Source organism: Zea mays, chromosome 9, assembly GCF_902167145.1.
Source record: "Zea mays cultivar B73 chromosome 9, Zm-B73-REFERENCE-NAM-5.0, whole genome shotgun sequence".
Classification (NCBI taxonomy): Eukaryota; Viridiplantae; Streptophyta; class Magnoliopsida; order Poales; family Poaceae; genus Zea; species Zea mays.
In genome coordinates this window covers 24,535,798-24,554,690 of record NC_050104.1, presented here as the reverse complement: position 1 = coordinate 24,554,690, position 18,893 = coordinate 24,535,798, and the positions used below count along the sequence as shown (strand labels likewise).

Sequence of the window (18,893 nt, the reverse complement as noted above, 5' to 3'; positions counted from 1 at the left end):
CGACGTCGGCACCAACGACGACGACGTCCTCAGGTGGAAGGTTGTGTTCGGCAGCACGCTACAGAGCTGCGTCATCCTCGGCGGCGCAAAGGTGGACCAGGCCACCGCAGGGCCCCGTGCCCCCACCGGCACCGACGCCGATGCCGAGGACACGAGTGACGGCGGCGGTGGTGGTAGCATCCTGGAGTCCTACACCAACGGCGGGCTAAAGCTGCGCGTGGTCTAGACCATCAGGGCAACGGCGGCTGGAGAGAGAGAGGGGAGGAGGCGGCGGCTGCTGGGGAAGGGAGCCGCCCCAGGAGGGAGGGATGAGCCTCCAGGGAGGCGGTTTCCTCAACGGTGGCGGCTAGGATGAAACCTAACCTAGTCCTCTGATACCATGTAGAATGATAAAGTGGATGTATTGATAGGAGATGTGGTACACATATTTATAGGGACTCAACCCTAACCCTAATGGGCTGGCAGCCCAACAGTGGTGCCGGCCCACACACACACTCACACACACACAGTCTAACAGTTAGTTATTTCATGCACGATCAGGAATGTTGAGATCGCTCGATCTCAATATTTCTTCACCGAACATTCACTCTTTGAAAGACTTCAACACCCAAGATGTATATAAGATAGAATATCTTCCTTAGAGCTCAAGTATCTAATGTTGAACATGTCATCTTTTGTAGATCAACATTCTACATCATACAACATAGCCAACCTGATTGTCGTGTTATAAAACTTGCCTTCACTTCTGTATGCTTGTGGGGGATAGATATCCCCCGGGTCCACTAAAAGAGTAAAAGACCTCACGAAAGGCCCAAGGGCCCAATAAATCGTAAGGTCATTCTTTCGTGGGCCTGGGGAGAGACAACCAGCAAAGCAGATCGACATGAGGCCGGATTGGTGCAAACCCGGACGACCCACAACGTCGAGCGAGCGACCACAACAGAGATCCGACTTTCCCGCGCTGGAGCCCCCATGCAACGGAGCCATGCGAGGATAAGTCGGCAGAACTACAGGGAGATAAACTCAAACAGTTCACTATCTTTTAGCTACACGTTGTTATCATATCCACATGTATTGCCCCACGGTCGAGTATATAAGGCCTAGGAGGCACCCCTTCAGAACGATCGACCCTATAACGTAGCCACTGAAAGGGAATTAGGCTTACACCTAGTTCCTAAATAGTTTTGGTGGTTGAATTGCCTAACACAAATAATTGGACTAACTAGTTTGCCCAAGTGTATAGATTATACAGGTGTAAAAGGTTCACACTCAGCCAATAAAAAGATCAGTTTTGGATTCAACAAAGGAGCAAAGGGGCCAACCGAAGGCACCTCTGGTCTGGCGCACCGGACTGTCCGGTGTGCCACCGGACAGTGTCCGGTGCACCACCGGACATGTCCGGTGCACCAGAGGACTCCAACTCCAACTCGTCACCTTCGGGAATTTCCAGAGGCGACTCCGCTATAATTCACCGGACTGTCCGGTGCTCCAAGGGAGGTCGGCCTCAGGAACTCGCCAGCTTCGGGAAACTCCAACGGCTAGTCCGCTATAATTCACCGGACATGTCCGGTGTGCACCGGACTGTCCGGTGCAACTCCGGAGCAACGGCTATCTCCGCGCCAACGGCTCTCTGCGGTGCATTAAATGCGCGCGCAGCGCGCGCAGAAGTCGGGCATGCCCATACTGGCACACCGGACAAGGAACAGTAGATGTCCGGTGTGCACCGGACACCCAGGCGGGCCCACAAGTCAGAAGTTCCAACGGTCAGAATCCAACGGCAGTGATGACGTGGCGGGGGCACCGGACATGTCCGGTGTGCACCGGACTGTCCGATGCGCCATCGAACAGACAGCCTCCCAACTGCCACTTTTGGTGGTTGGGGCTATAAATACCCCAACCACCCCACCATTCATTGCATCCAAGTTTTCCACTTCCCAACTACTACAAGAGCTCTAGCATTCAATTCTAAACACACCAAAGAGATCAAATCCTCTCCAAATTCCACACAACGCCATAGTGACTAGAGAGAGTGATTTGCTTGTGTTCTTTCGAGCTCTTGCGCTTGGATTGCTTTCTTCTTTCTTGATCCTTTCTTTGCAATCAAACTCACTTGTAATTGAGGCAAGAGACACCAAACTTGTGGTGGTCCTTGTGGGAACTTTGTGTTCCAAGTGATTGAGAAGAGAAAGCTCACTCGATCCGAGGGATCGTTTGAGAGAGGGAAGGGTTGAAAGAGACCCGGCCTTTGTGGCCTCCTCAACGGGGAGTAGGTTTGCAAGAACCGAACCTCGGTAAAACAAATCCGCGTGTCACACTCTTCATTTGCTTGCGATTTGTTTTCCACCCTCTCTCGTGGACTCGTCTCTTTATTACTAACGCTAACCCCGGCTTGTAGTTGTGTTTATATTTATAAATTTCAGTTTCGCCCTATTCACCCCCCCTCTAGGCGACTTTCAGCCACCCACACCAACTCTCTGTATTCTCAATCTGGAGAGCTCTCTTGTAACCACGTTCACCAAGCATACTCACCAGGACGTAGGGTGTTACGCATCTCTAAGCGGCCCGAACCTGTAAACTTTGTCCACTGTCCCTCGTGCAATCGGCACGAACCATTTTGCTACAGTTGTCGACACCGTCCTACTCCTAAAAACACCTTGAGGGGCAACCCCGGGTGTGCGGTCGGACCCAAAACACCGACAGCTGGCGCGCCAGGTAGGGGGTATGTCGACGATCCAAGCTAGCTCAATGGCCGTCACCTTCTACAGCAAGATCACCCTGCGTCCCAGATCCATATTCTGCTTCGGAATAATCTCATCCGTGGCGGATGAAGAGGGAACTCTACACCGCATTGTGGATCCGCCGGAAAAGAAGTCTCCTCCAACAAACTCCGAAAATGCCGGAGAAGCGCAACCTCCAGCTCTCCGGAAAAAGATCGTCTTCGGAAAGTCGGGGGCCGAGGGCCCGCTGACCCGGAGAACTCCGCTGTCTACTTCCCCGACAAAAGAATGGACACAGATCGCGAGGAAGAAGGAGACCAAGGGGAAGCAAGTTGTTCTTTCCGTTCCTCCGCCCTCAAAGGAGAACGGAAAGAAGGTCGCCACGACAGCAGCACCATTCTACCCTGACGTCCTCTTCATCGGGAGAGTGGAGTCGCCTACCGTCTCCGACGACGAGCCGACCGCACCCGGAGAAGAACCGCCTCAACGAGAATCCCGCCGACGGAGGAACCGGCGCAGGAACATTCGACGACATCACGCGACCGGAGAACGGGATCCGGAGCAACCTGTCTCGCGAGACGAGGTCTCGGAGATAGGAGAAACTCCGGAAGAACGTGTCTTCAGAGAACGAAGGAACTCCTGACGACGTGATCGCCGCCGGGCTCAGGAACAAGCCGAGCAAGATGTAAGGCAACGCCGGGAGAATCCACTCTTCGGGTGCAACCTGAACCCCGACTTTGCCCGAGCCATGAACACGCCGAGCGAAGTCGGAGGAGTATTAGCTCGGATAGCTGATGGACTCCCTCGGACTCCCGACGCCGAGGGCTACCGACGACTGTTCACCCAGGCAGCCAACCATCTTCTACCGCTCTCTCACCCGCCGAACAATCTACGACACGCCATCAATAGTCGCCGAGACGCGCGAAGCTCCATCAATGCTTCGCGTGAACGGCGGCATGAGAACGAGATCCGCCGCCGGGAGGAGTACGACAGGGATCATGGCATCCCAGCTCGGAGCCAGGCCACCAGAACTGAGTCGGCAACGGCCTCAACTGGCGGTACTACCCGGGGACGGTCGAGGAACCACAACAACTACTCCCCTCCCCGGGATAGGCATCATCCCCGACGACAGGAGGACACCTGCGGAGTGTCTGCTCTTACTCCGCGCCTTAGGGCCATCCAATGGCCTCCCAACTTCAAGGTATCCAATGTCGACAAATATGAACCTAAGCAGGATCCAGGGGGTTGGCTAGCCGTCTACACCACCGCTGCTCGAGCTGCTGGGGCATCCGAAGACGTGATGACCGCGTATTTACCCATTGTCCTTGGGCAAGACGCGCTGCAATGGTTGCGACATCTACCCCGACACTGCATCGACGACTGGGGCGACTTCAGTCGACGCTTCACCGCCAACTTCCAGTCCCTCTCCGACAAACCGGCGCAACCATGGGACCTCAAATCCATCAAGCGACGGGGGGACGAGACTCTCCGGTCGTACCTCAAAAGGTTCCAGACCATGAGAAATCGTATCCCCGAGGTCACGGAGGCGGCCGTGATCGAGGACTTCTACAGAGGATCCAATGACTCGGCTTTCGTCCGAGCCCTACTACAGAAGGCGCCGACTACTTCCGATGAGCTGTTCCGGGAAGCCGACCTCTACATCACTGCCGACGAGCGGGCCTAGGACCTCATCGGAGGAGCAAAGCCCGCACCAGCAGCACCACGACGCGACGCGAACCAGCAACCCGACAAACGCTGGGAGAAGAGGCCTCGCGAAGAAGTGCACGCCGCCGGACCACCTGCCTCTCGCGCCCGAGGAGGACCTCGCGGAGGCGAACGCACGCTGGACGACATCCTCGACGCCCAGTGCCCGTACCACAAAGACATGCGCCACACTCTTCGTAACTGCCGGGACTTCAAGCACTCCATCGGGCACGGTCGACCCTTCCAACCTCTACCTCCTCCTCCGCCGAGGGGAGGACCAGATGAACCACGACAACCCCATCAGCAGGAGGAGGGAGGAGGAGGAGCCTTCCTGCGCGTTGACAGGGAGGTCAATGTCATTTTCGGCGGACATGGGTCGCAGGAGAACAAAAGGCAACAAAAGCTCAACGACCGCCAGATACTGGTGGCGACCACCGGTCCTCCCGCCCCATACCGGTGGTCGGAGCACCCGATCACTTTCACTCGGGAGGATCAATGGCTCAACTTTGACCATCCAGGCAAATACCCGCTCCTCGTCGATCTGATGATCCGAGAGAGCCGGGTGAAGAAGGTGCTAGTGGACGGGGGGAGCAGCATCAACGTCACCTTCCCCCGGACACTCCAAGGCTTGGGAGTTCACCTCAAAGAGCTCCACGAGTCGGACACTCCTTTCTTCGGCATCGTGCCGACGGAAGGGGAATACCCGCTGGGCCACATCTACATGGCTGTCACCTTCGGAACTCCGGAGAACTACAGAACCGAGTTCCTGAGGTTCGAGGTGGCGAACTTCGATTGTGGGTACAACGCCATCATCGGGAGACCGGGATTGGCCAAATTCATGGCCATCCCACATTACACATACATGATACTGAAGATGCCAGGACCGCAAGGAATCATAACTGTGCACGCCGACTTCCAAGGCGCCGCAGAGTGTTTCCGAGTGGCCATCCAAGCAGCCCTCACCACCAAGCCGACGACGGTCTCTTCAGCACAGGCGAACTCTAAGCCTGAGGAGGACCTCGCGGTACCGGCAAACGAAGCTCAGGCCGCGACCTCTATGCGGCCAACTGAAGAAACCAAGAGGATCAACCTGGGGTTCGCTGATGAACGCAAGACTGTCGTCATCAGCTCCAGCTTGGACGATAAATAGGAAAGCGTGCTCGTCCAGTTTCTGCAAGATAACCGAGATGTATTCGCATGGCAACCTGCGGATATGCCGGGAGTCCCAAGAGAACTGGCCGAGCACAAACTGAAGGTCTATCCCCAGGCAAGGCCGATTCGGCAAAAGCTACGTCGTTTCACGCCCGACAAGAGAGAGGCCATTCGCGCCGAGTTAGCTCGCTTGGTCGCGGCTGGATTTATTAGAGAGGTGTTACACCCCGAGTGGTTAGCCAACCCTGTGCTTGTACTCAAAAAGAATAAAGTGGATTGGCGCATGTGCGTCGACTATACTGATCTCAACAAACACTATCTGAAGGATCCCTTCGGGCTCCCAAGGATAGATCAGCTGGTGGACTCCACCGCTGGATGTTCTGTGCTGTCTTTCTTGGATTGCTATTCCGGATACCACCAGATTAGTTTGGCAAAGGAAGACGAGGAAAAAACGGCGTTCATCACTCCGTTTGGTGCTTTCTGTTATACCTCCATGCCGTTCGGCCTCAAAAACGCTGGAGCGACTTATCAGAGAGCCATCCAAACGTGCTTAGCCGATCACTGGGGCAAGCGTGTGGAGGCCTACGTAGATGATGTGGTAATCAAAACGGAGAATTCGGAAAACTTCATCGAAGACTTACAGCTGGTTTTCAATAGTCTGAGACGATATAGATGGAAGCTTAATCCCGAAAAGTGTGTTTTCGGGGTACCAGCAGGAAAGTTACTCGGGTTTATTGTCAGCCACCGGGGAATTGAGGCTAATCCGGATAAGATTGAAGCTATCATAAAGATGGAAGCACCTCGATCACAAAAGAAGGTTCATCGACTTACTGGATGTATGGCAGCTCTGAGCAGATTTATATCCAGGCTGGGGGAGAAAGGTTTGCCGTTTTACAAGCTACTCAAGAAGGTGGATAAGTTTTAGTGGACTTCAGAAGCACAGGAAGCTCTAGATGCACTGAAGAGATTCTTAACAACACCACCAGTACTGAAGCCACCCCGACGAGCTACGTCAACTCAACCGGCTGAAGATCTGCTACTGTATATCTCTTGCACGACTCACGTGGTAAGTACCGCGTTGGTAGTCGAGCGAGTAGAAGAAGGACATGCCTACCCAGTGCAACATCTTGTTTACTTCATCAGTGAAGTTCTAGGCCCCTCAAAGAAAAAGTATCCTCAAGTTCAGAAGCTATTATACGCAGTACTTCTAACTGCCCGCAAGCTACGTCACTACTTTGATGACCACAAAGTCATAGTAGTCACTGGTTTTCCAATAGGGGATATTCTTCATAACAAGGAGGCCATTGGCCGAATAGCCAAGTGCGCTTGCGAGCTGGGATCTCATGATATCGAGTTCTGACCTCGCACTGCCATCAAAACTCAAGCACTGGTTGATTTCGTATTAGAGTGGACTGAACAGCAAGTACCAGATAACCCAGAGACTGCAGAAGTATGGCGAATGTATTTTGACGGCTCGCTGAAGCTGCAGGGAGCAGGAGCAGGGATTCTCTTCACCGCACCTGGAGGCGAGCACCTCAAATATGCCCTCCAGTTGCTATTTCCGGCCTCCAACAATGCAGCCGAGTATGAAGCTTTGATCCATGGATTGAACATCGCCATATCATTGGGCATCAAGAGATTGATGGTATACGGAGACTCTCTGGTAGTCATTAGCCAGATAAACAAAGAGTGGGATTGTTCAAGCGATTCAATGGGAAAATACTGCACTGTCGTCCGAAAGCTGGAAGATAAATTTGAGGGTCTGGAGTTCCATCATGTAGAAAGAGATCGGAACACAGCAGCCGATGTACTGTCCAAGCTAGGATCCAGTCGAACTCAGGTCCCACCCGGAGTCTTTGTGCAAGAAATTCTACAACCAAGTATCTCAATGGATCAAGCAGAAAAGTGCAACATTATAGATCAACCTGAGTCAGACTCTGACGACTGGAGAAGACCAATCATCAAGTATATAAAGAATGAAGAAGAACCAGATGACAAGAACTCGGCCGAGCGCATTGTCAGACAGTCGGCTCACTACACACTCATTGGGGAGACATTGTACAGAAGGGGTGCATCAGGCGTCTTCATGAAGTGCATCCTCCCGTCCACTGGGAAGCAACTTCTGGAGGAGGTACATGCTGGGCAATGTGGAATACATGCAGCCTCCAGAACACTAGTCGGGAAGGTCTTCAGGTCAGGATTCTATTGGCCAACAGCAAAGAACGATGTCGCCGAGTTAGTTCAGAGGTGCGAAGCTTGCCAATACTTGTCAAAGCAACAACATCTGCCAGCACAACAACTGCAGACCATACCAGTAACTTGGCCTTTCGCATGCTGGGGACTGGATATGATTGGACCTTTCAAGAAAGCTCAAGGGGGATACACTCATGTATTGGTAGCGATCGACAAATTCACTAAATGGATAGAGTTCAAGCCCATTGCTTCTTTAACCTCTACTAAGGCCGTGGAATTCATACAAGACATAATATTCAGATTCGGGATACCAAACAGCATCATAACTGACTTAGGATCCAACTTCACAAGTTCAGAGTTCTTCGACTTCTGCGAGCAAAAGAGCATTCAGATCAAGTATGCATCTGTAGCACATCCAAGAGCCAACGGGCAGGTTGAGCGAGCCAACAGGATGATATTGGAGGCACTCAGGAAAAAGGTCTTCGATAAGAATGAAAAATTCGCAGGAAAGTGGATAAGGGAATTGCCCTATGTCGTTTGGAGCCTAAGAACCCAACCTAGCCGAGCTCTGCATGGAAACACTCCTTTCTTCATGGTCTATGGGTCGGAGGCAGTGCTACCCGCCGATCTCAAGTTTGGGGCGCCAAGGTTGATCTTCGAAAACATAGCAGAAGTCGAGGCCACCAGGCTGGAGGACATTGATATACTTGAAGAAGAACGGCTGAATGCGGTAATCCAATCAGCACGGTACCAGTAGACTCTAAGGCGCTATCACGACAAGGCTGTGCGACAGCGATCCTTTTCAGTAGGAGATCTCGTCCTCCGCCGAATTCTAACGGGGGAAGGACGGCACAAGTTATCGCCCTTATGGGAAGGACCCTTCATAGTAGCAGAAGTCACTCGGTCAGGATCATATCGTCTCACTCAGATGGATGGCACAGAAGTCGGGAACTCCTGGAACATAGAACACCTCAGGAAGTTTTATCCCTAGCTGTATTTCAGAAGCTATCGGGACGACGATGTACTCTGTAAAGTGGAAATATGTCATCAATAAAAAAGAGGTTTCAAAGATACTCAGTTTGTTCACGATTGACTTGCATTCTTACTTAACTCGGGGTGACCACTATGCCCTACTAACGGAGCAATCGGCTAAAGTCGGTGGCGACTTAAGCCGGTGCAACATGCTCACGACCACGCAATTCAGGGTGACCACTACGCCCTATTAACAAAAGCAAGCGACTTAAGTCAGCAGCGACTTAAGGCGATCCGACGAGATTACAATTACTCATATAAGGATGACTTCTATATCCCGCAAACGAATTTCATAACCATCGCGCATTATTTTACTACTGCAAATTTACGAACTGATGAATTCTGAAACAATAAGAGAGTAACTATATCATTCGAATGTTGAACCGATGTCCTCTAACAAATATTCGATCATGCTAACCGCGCGCTCAAAGCACGCAAAATGTTTCTCTATTTCGCAATATCTTTCTCAGGAGCGACCGACAAAGAAGGGCGACTTGAGGAATCAGGGGCAGCATTCACATCAGCCCTTATATCTTCGGGAACAACCACACCGGGTCTCCTCATCAAGATTCGCCCCGCCCGAATAGCCTTGTCCATGGCTCTATCGCGCTGGGCTCTGAGAGTAACAGAAGTTTCTTCGGCAACCTTAGCAGCCAGTCGAGCAGTTTCTAACTCCTGGACAATGGATTTCTTGGAAGCTCGAAGTTCTTTGATGGTAGCGTCCTTCGCTGATATCAGCTGTTTGAGACGGGTCACTTCATCCGCGGATTCCTGCAGCTTACAGCGTTGATTGTCCAATTCTTCCATAGTAAAGCGGTGACTCCTCTCCAAGATGGTCAGCGAGTTGCTAGAATCACGATACAATCTGTCAAGACTGTCACGAGAAGCAGCAAGGATACGTTTTTCTTCCTGCAAGCAAAAGGCAATCCCCTCAAAAACCAAGCAAGTAATAGGAACACAACAAGGCAAAGTACAGTTTTGTAAATCACCTTCTCAGAATTGAGCTGAGCATGAAGAGAAGAACTCAGTGCATTGGCGTCATCCAAGGCAGCGGAGACCTGACCCAGTTCAGTTTGGCTCTGAGAGTACTTTTCCTCAAAATCGGTACACCGCTAGACCAATTCAGCCTGATCTCGGGAATGTTTTTCCTCAAGAGTTGAGATCTGCCGAGTCATTCCTAACAGGAGATAATCAAACAAAAGGGGGTCAGAATGTAAAGCAGTCCACAGTGAAGGCAAAGAGAAGCAAAAAAGCACTAACCAACGTTGGTTGCCTCCAATTCAGAGACGCGATGTTGAAGTGACACTGGATTCCAACATGCAAGAGACGAAGCTACTTCTGGGATAGAAGCACCCTGTAGCCTCAGCTGGCTAGCCATCCCATCCACCAAAGCCTGATGAGGAGAACAGATGAGTGTAATGACAGCAGTTCATGCAATGTGAAAATCAAGCTAAAATACATCACAGTACCTGGAGGTTGGAAAAGAACGAAGGGATCCCCAAATCAGGAGAGATCAATTGATAACCAGGTGTAAGGCCACCGCCCGAAGCAGCTTGCAACAAACCAGCAGGAACCAGCTCGATACCATCAACAGAGCTCAACACTCGGTCAGCGGGGACGCTGCCCTCTAAAGCGACTCCCTGGTCCAAGGCTTGGGCTACCACCATACAGCCAGAGTGTGGAGGAGATCCCGCATGAACGTCCATGGAAGTACAGGAGGGAGACCCCGCTCGGGCACCTTCGGGGGCTGGGTCATAGTTTGCACTGCCCACTTGAGCCGGATCATCCCTGGCAGCACCCTCGGGGGCTGGGCAGTGGCTTACACTCCCCACCCGAGCCAAGTCATCCCCGGCGACATCCTCGGGGGCTGGACATGTGTCAGCACCATCCTTGGGGTCCAAGTTCTCTGCAGTAGCCACCTCTAAGGTTGACGGGCCCTCAGCTACTTCCATAGGACCAGGACGATCCAAGTCAGTCTCCCGACCCTCGAGATCGCGCTCTAAGGTCGACGAGGCACGGGATGACCTCAACCCAGCATCAGACACGTCAGCGCAAACCTCCATTGCACCATCATCCACTGGCTCCGATAACAAGTCCTCTAGGACCATATCCTCAAGAGTCTGATCAAAGTTGGCCAGGGACAGTTCTTGCAGACCAATGAGGGCAGACAAAGCAGGAGAGGGAACTCCACTACTTTCACCGCTAGCGATGAACTGCCGACTGTTTTTCCGAGTCAAAGGAATTTTATTTTCTTCCTCCTCGTCATCCACATTGGCAACACAAGCAGCACCCCCATTGGGATCAGCAACAGATGGAGCACCCACATTGGGATCAGCAGCGGATTGGGTACACCCATTGGGGTCAGCATCAGTAAATCCAGTCGCAGGCACTTCTTCAGTAGCAGGAACCGAGGTACCAGCGTCCCGATCCAAACTGGATACTCGCCGGAGGCGTCTTCTTTTCTTTTTCTGCTCATCAGCAGAAGGATCAGGCTGATTGGCTCGGCAAGGGCGCCTCGGGCGAGTACTGACAGGCTTCTGAGTATCCAAAGTTGTATCAGCCTCTGGGAGGGGCGCCACTACCAACGCCCCAGCAGAAGCAGCGTCGGAAGAATCCTCAGCCAGCAAATCAAGCATAGCACTTATCTCTGCATCACTAGGGTTCAAAGGCACCTCAAAATGGACCTGTCGTTCATCATCAGGAATCTCCCCAAGCGAAGCAACCAAGGCACTAACTTCATCAGCAGAGGGTCGCACTCTAAGGCCCAAACTGCCATCAGTAACAGGTGGATTCGACACAAAAAGGGTGAAGGCTTTGAGAGGAGGCAGGTTCCAGGCCGAGTATGCCACTGGAGCACCAACATTTGACACTTTGCCCCTAAGGATCATCTCAAGTCGGCTCACCAAGTCTGCAGAGGGAATTCTTCTGTTGGTAACCCAAGTTGAGTCGGCTAGCCCTCGATACAGATAAGTTGGGTATGCCCTGTCTTTCAATGGCTGAATATTCTTGAAAACAAAATCAGTAACCACGGCTTCAGCAGTCAGACCTCTCTCTTTCAGCAGTCCAACTTCAGCTAGCAACACACCTGCCTCAGCTACCTCCTGATCTGTGGGAGACTCGGTCCAGCTTGGGGTGCGAACGTCCGGTTGTCTTCCCGACCGGGAGGGGAGAGAATTCCCATAATTCTCAACTATGAACCACTCCAAGCGCCATCCATTGATACTGTCCTTGAGAGGGATCTCGAGATATTCAGTCTTCCTCCCGCGGCGCATCTCCAAGCTGGCACCCCCAACCAACTGATGTTGTCCCCCGGCCATCCCAGGGCGACAATGATACAAGTATTTCCACAGACCGAAATGCGGCAGCACGCCAAGAAAGGCCTCGCATAAATGAACGAAAATGGAGATTTGCAGGATTAAATTGGGGTTCAAATGGGTCAAGTTAATATGGTAGAAATCAAGGAGGCCGCGGAAAAAGGGAGAAATGGGAAGGCCAAGGCCGCGGAGAAGGAAAGGGGCATAGACAACGGACTCATGGGTATCCTCAGTTGGAACGGTAAACCCATGGCAAATCCGCCAAGAACAGAGTTCCCGCGGAGGAAGAACCCCGATAGATACAAGATGGAGAAGTTCAGGCTCAGAAATGACGGACATGTGGTTACCTGCGAAAGGCAACTGGCTGTTGGGGTCGATTGGAGGAATCACCACAGCAGACGAACTCGAGGTTTTCCTCTTAGGCGCCATCTCGATTCTACCGGCGAGCAGAGTGGAAGCGAGTTGCAGAGGGGATTTGGAAGCCAGAAAGCAAGAACTAGGGCACGGAAAGCAGAGGCGGCTAAAGGCACAGCACTTATGGGATATTCCCGAGCCAGATACCGTTTCAAAAAGTGCCCAGTCAGCACCCGGCGGTTATTTCCAAAACACTGTCGTGCCACGTGGTCATCCAGCAGTTATTTCCAAAACACCGGTGCGCCACCTCATTACTCGACTATCATCTTCAAAGTGGCTCGCGCGGCCTGCTATCACTCGGCGTTGCCTCCAAAACGCCGATTTCGTGTTCAGTCGCTCGGCAGCACCTCTAAAATGCTGACGTCGCTTTCCAATCACTCGGCGTTGCCTCTAAAACGCTGATATAGTGTTCAGTTGCTCGGCGTTGCCTCTAAAACGCCGACGTCGCCCTCCAGTCGCTCGGCGTTACCTCTAAAACGCTGATATCGTGTTCAGTCGCTCGGCATTACCTCTAAAATATTGACGTCGCTTTCCAATCACTCGGCGTTGCCTCCAAAACGCTGATATAGTGTTCAGTTGCTCGGCGTTGCCTCTAAAACGCCGACGTCGCCCTTCAGTCGCTCGGTGTTACCTCTAAAACGCTGACGTCGCCCTCTGACATCGTCTCAAGTCGCTCGACAGTTATCTCTAAAACTCCGATATTGTGTTCGGTCACTCGGCAGTTACCTCTAAAGCGCCGACACCGTCTACAAGTTACTCGGCAGGTATTTCTGAAAGCATCAGTTTGATGCCCAAGTGATTCACTTACTGTCTCAAAGGAATCAGCTTCACAAATGAGCAGGACAATCATCAAGGAGAAGCCAACATCATTCTTTCATTAGAAGGAAGATAACATACTTACAAATCAACTCTTTACGAGTTGATACTTCCCTACTACTACTACATTACATTACTACTACTACACTACGCTATACTACTCTACACTACTACTACATTATTCTAACTATACTATAATAATATCTAAAAGACCAGTGGCATCTAGCCACTGGCCCTGTTGCTGCCGCCGTCGCTGCCGCCCCGGTTGCTGCCCCTGCTGCCGCCGCCGTCACCATCCTTGCTGCCGCCGTCACCGCCCCTGCCGCTGTCGTCACCGTCGTCGCCGTCGTCGTCGTCGTCTTCCTCGTCCTCGTCGCCGCCGTCCGAGTCCTCCTCATCCAAGGTGTACTCCGACTCATCCGAGCCCTCGAGCCTGGAGCGCTCGACGGCCCGGATGTACGTCCAGACCTCCGCCGCGAGCCCCTGGGAGTCGTCTGAGTCGTCAGACGACTCACGCAGGGGGATGGGAGCCGGAGACCCCTCAGACTCAGAGGAGAACTCCTCCTCTGAGTACTCCGAGTCACCAAACTTCTCCGATGGAGGAGTTGGCTCACGCTTGCGCTTGTTGTTCTTGCCCATGGTGGAAGCAAAAGGGAGAGAAGAAAGGGAAGCAATAGAGAACAGCGAGAGATGTGAAAAAGCCAGAGAGACAACGACGCTATTTATAGAAGGAGAAGGCAACCGCTCACCTCCAACCGCGGTCACTGAACAGTCGCAAAGCATTCAATAAGCACTTCAACCCGTCTGAAGACACGTCAGGCGGCTGACGTCGTTTCACGCAACACAACACCCATTGGGACTCCAGTCAACAGCGCGGAGGATATGATTACACCTGCCGTCACATCACATTACTACTCAGAAGCAGCCGGCTAAAACACTCAGCGTACCAAGCCGTCCCTTGCCCACACCCATTGGGGGGGACGCCCAGGAATTATCAGTATATTTTTCAAAACGGTCACATCTGTGCAGGGGACGCAGTGAATACCTCAAGACAAAAATGAGATATTAGTAAGGATCAGAGGAAAGCCAAATATAGCCAGTGAAGTACAAAATATGGCCGACAGAAGCGACGTGAAGACTAGACAGAGAACGTCCATCAAACGTCCAATCAGTCGCAGAGCAAATAAATTGCGCTACCTAGCAAGATATGGATGGATTGCGAACTCGGCTGCTAAAGATAAAATATATGCTGACCTCTGAAGCATAATATTGATGACATAACGCTGACCTCCAAAGCATAATGCGGATAGCTTCATGCCAATTTCTACAAACAGAAAGGATAATTTTCAACAAAGAGACACAAAAGGAAGACCTTCGAATGGATTATCCTCAAAAATCCATTTGAAGGTCGGGGGCTACACCCATTGGGTGCACCTCCGGTGCACCCCATGGATTATCATTCCAAGCCAAGATAGTGCCGACTTCTAAGGCGTGGGACAAGATTAAAAGGCCGGCCCTCAACCAAAACGTAGGAGCACAAATGGAAATAATTTCTGGGGAAGACCTTCGAGTAGATTATTTTCTAAAATCTACTCGAAGCTCGGGGGCTACACCCAATGAAGTTCAGAATCCTACAAATTGAAATGCCGACCTCTAAGGCACAAGCACGAAACAAAGCTTCGGCCTACGAGTGATCAAAGCAGGAGGAGACAATAAGAAGTCATTTTCTTCAAATCACCTGCAAGCTGGACCTGGGATCTTTGGGCTGATTACCTCTAAATTAACCCAAAGATCGGGGGCTTGTGGGGGATAGATATCCCCCGGGTCCACTAAAAGAGTAAAAGACCTCACGAAAGGCCCAAGGGTCCAATAAATCGTAAGGTCATTCTTTCGTGGGCCTGGGGAGAGACAACCAGCAAAGCAGATCGACATGAGGCCGGATTGGTGCAAACCCGGACGACCCACAACGTCGAGCGAGCGACCACAACAGAGATCCGACTTTCCCGCGCTGGAGCCCCCATGCAACGGAGCCATGCGAGGATAAGTCGGCAGAACTACAGGGAGATAAACTCAAACAGTTCACTATCTTTTAGCTACACGTTGTTATCATATCCACATGTATTGCCCCACGGTCGAGTATATAAGGCCTAGGGGCACCCCTTCAGAACGATCGACCCTATAACGTAGCCACCCACACCAACTCTCTGTATTCTCAATCCGGAGAGCTCTCTTGTAACCACGTTCACCAAGCATACTCACCAGGACGTAGGGTGTTACGCATCTCTAAGCGGCCCGAACCTGTAAACTTTGTCCACTGTCCTTCGTGCAATCGGCACGAACCATTTTGCTACAGTTGTCGACACCGTCCTACTCCTAAAAACACCTTGAGGGGGCAACCCCGGGTGTGCGGTCGGACCCAAAACACCGACAATGCTTGCTTATCATATAAAATGACATATATTTGTGATTTTATTCACTCTGCTTTTATTATATAACTAACATTTTTCGTCAATATTCTTGTCTCTATGTGGAATTGATCTAAGTATCGAAAGGTATCGTTCTTGGACCATACTTAACCTTCCAAACCAACATCTCCTTCCTCGTGTATAGTTAGGGGTGACAATGGGATCTAAATTTTACACTACAAAATGTAAGTATTGGATGAGTTGGATTGGACATTATTTCTATTCATTTTTGAACTAAAAATAATTTAGGGCCCTAACAATTTCTGAAGAAATATTTGGATCACGGTCCATTACCACCCCTATGTGCATTAGGACTTATGTTATATCTCAAATATCCGGTTTTATTTCTAACGAGTCTAGAACCTTCAAACTCTAGCCATAACTCTAGTTTCTATTTAATCCCGCTCGACTTCCGTCAACTAAAGGCTCATTTGTTTCATATTATAATATGCCTACATTATATAATTTGGCTTAAATAATTTAGATGGATTATTAGGCCAAATTATATAATTTAGATATCAAATTATCATAATCTCATATTCTATTCAAGAAATGCTTATTAGAGATTCTTTTTAGCAAAACATCCAGTACACATGGCAACTTCAAGAGCTCCTTACACCAAAAAATATGTTTCGTCTTTTTTTACTTGCTCCCGCTACACAACACAAAACTAAAATCAATAATCAAAGTTCCAATAAACTAGTTTGCCATGATGGTATGTAAAAAATACATGGGATATTTTCTTATGTCTCTTGTATCTCATCCATCACTAATGCAAAAAGGGTCAAAGCTGAAATTTGATATAGTAATATTCCAATCAGGAAATCATCGTCTCTGTTTGTTTGAATATTAGTCACGCCATTATTATACACGTTGCTAATGAGTTCAACATCCTACTTAGCACGTTTATCCGAAGACTACCACGTGATACCACCATTGATAGTTTATCATATAAGCTGAAAACCATATATAGATACTTGTACTCTCTATACTACTGCTCTGTCACTGTCTTCAAAAATGGCTCGGCAACCCATACCAAACTACACGACGAGCCAGTGTCGGTGCTTCTAATCTGACCAGTTACCGTGTATTTTTAGCGTCACATTAACATATCTAGAGAAACCCAGATTAAAAACCACAAAATACTCTAGTAAAAGAAACTATCAACAAAAACGCATTCAGGTACAGTGAAACAGGCAACTCTGGTTCATCTGATAACATCTGAAACAGAATCTATATTTCTCACGTCATGAAAAGCAATGCATACTGGGGCATCCATTAACCGTTTTCATTCATACATTAGGAGAAATCATTTGAAACAGGATACATCCATACCGCGAACCCTCGATAAGACTTTTAAACTTTGATATGAAATACTTGGATTCCTCTGTTACACAAGTTCTCACTAGGAATTGAAAATATCCTGTTCACTAGAAGCCTTTTGAAATGATAAGGCTACCATATTAAGCGTCACTGATAGTCACCTCAACCTCGACACCTGGTTCAATGGTGATTGAGGTGATCTGCTTGACAACGTCTGGTGTACTGACGAGATCGATCACCCTCTTGTGAATCCTCATCTCAAAGCGATCCCAGGTGTTGGTACCTGAAATAGTCAAGACAATTATCAATAACTGTATCAACAATGTGTATCAAAAGTGAACTCCGAAAAGAAAACCTGTCAGAGGATAATAAGAAACATCACAGCATTTAAGTCAAGGATGAACTGGGCATCAGTTTTAAAAAGCTCGATTTTGAGACATCAAGTATCAGTCCAAACATCATCATCACCTGCCCAGCATGTCCAGAAAATAACAAAACCATAGTCTGAAAATGACATAACCCATATATTAACCTACCATACATAGGGTCATTCAATGTAACAAAATGACATAACCCATATACTCAAGGCATACAAGTGCAGATCCTATTTAACAAAGAAACAAAGAACATCCTCAAAAGTGTAGTAAAAGTAAAAATGATTAGAGAATGAAATGGGGCCAACCATCAGTTTTAAAAAGCTCGAATTTGTTAAGTCCTCAGAAAATCTCAGGAGTAAATTGTTTAGCATCACATGGTTAGCCCACAACAAAGATCAAGCCCAAGTGCCCAACACATTAACTCAGATAACTTAGAGTGACAGGGTGAAGCCCTAAAATAAAGTAGATGCTCAGTATTGAGCTTAACTTTCTAGGATACAGAAGGATATTTAGGAAAGCAAGAAGGTATCAAAAAAGAATATATGGTAACTTAATATATGCATCAGCTGTTCCCTTAAAAAATATGCAGCAACTGTTGGAAATCAGGAAACAAAGGCCTTGAATGCCCAAAATTGGTCACGCAATTTCACCATCAAGACTACCAACTCTGGGCAAAGCCTATTCAATACTAAACGATGCATGCTAAATTTGAGACAGGCCCAAACAAAAAGATTATTTAACAGCCAGTGTGAAAGTAGTATATGATCAAAAACAGTAACTAAACCAATGTTTAGCTAAAACCATGCAATATCTAGAATGTGATCCGCACTAAACATACTATCATAGGCCAAGCATCAGTTTTAAAAAGCTCGGTTTTAGAGACTTCAATGATGTAATATCTCAGCAGCATCTCCTAGTTAACATCATATGTTCAGCCTAAGATCGTATCCAAAGAATACGACACCACACAAATGCGCTTAAATGTTGATACACATTAATACAACATGATCCGTAAACGAAGATGAATCTTTCTCGGTGACAATACGCTAAGCATCAGTTTTAAAAAGCTCGATTTTTGGACATCAGAGATCCCGAAAGATCTCAGTCGATGTAGATGTTAACATCATCTGCTCAGCATACCACACATCGCAACCCACAGCTCTAGATATCCATCACAACAAACGTGACGATTCGAGACCTTCCTGTTGGACGTGAGAAGTTGAGGGGGAGGTAAGGAGAGGTCACCTTCTCCACAGGGAGACTTCCTGGTGGTGATGTGGAGCACCTTGGTAGGCATCCGCACGGGGCCCTTGACCTTGAGCTCCTTACCCTTGGCGCCCTTCACCAGATCCCCGCAGACTGCTCAAAGCGCAACGCCGCAACAAC

The 18,893-nt window shown here is 49.5% G+C and overlaps 1 protein-coding gene and 4 non-coding genes across 8 annotated transcripts in view; all 5 read right to left on the bottom strand.

Annotated features, from left to right (window-relative positions):
• Nucleotides 1–17,019: 17,019 nt before the first annotated feature.
• Nucleotides 17,020–18,893, bottom strand: part of LOC100194044 (40S ribosomal protein S20) — a 43,272-nt gene continuing 41,398 nt past the window's right edge. For 3 of the 4 annotated variants that reach the window (XR_004852393.1, XM_035962066.1, XM_035962067.1), the window contains 2 exons: nt 18,753–18,866; nt 17,020–17,413 (listed from right to left, as the gene is read on the bottom strand). Coding sequence is in view for 3 of the 4 variants with exons in the window: in XM_035962066.1 (XP_035817959.1) it covers nt 17,271–17,413; nt 18,753–18,866 (257 nt within the window). In the remaining variant the exon portion in view is untranslated. The remainder of the gene's footprint in view (nt 17,414–18,752; nt 18,867–18,893) is intronic. The other variant, NM_001377195.1, reaches the window with a different exon arrangement.
• On the bottom strand, nt 17,535–17,604 carry LOC111590251 (small nucleolar RNA SNORD36). Its single transcript, XR_004852950.1, has one exon. It is a non-coding gene; the product is annotated as a small nucleolar RNA SNORD36 (small nucleolar RNA).
• Nucleotides 17,809–17,887, bottom strand: LOC111590250 (small nucleolar RNA SNORD36). Its single transcript, XR_004852949.1, has one exon. It is a non-coding gene; the product is annotated as a small nucleolar RNA SNORD36 (small nucleolar RNA).
• LOC111590252 (small nucleolar RNA SNORD36) lies at nt 18,356–18,440 on the bottom strand. The gene has a single exon (XR_004852951.1). It is a non-coding gene; the product is annotated as a small nucleolar RNA SNORD36 (small nucleolar RNA).
• On the bottom strand, nt 18,555–18,640 carry LOC111590248 (small nucleolar RNA SNORD36). The gene has a single exon (XR_004852948.1). It is a non-coding gene; the product is annotated as a small nucleolar RNA SNORD36 (small nucleolar RNA).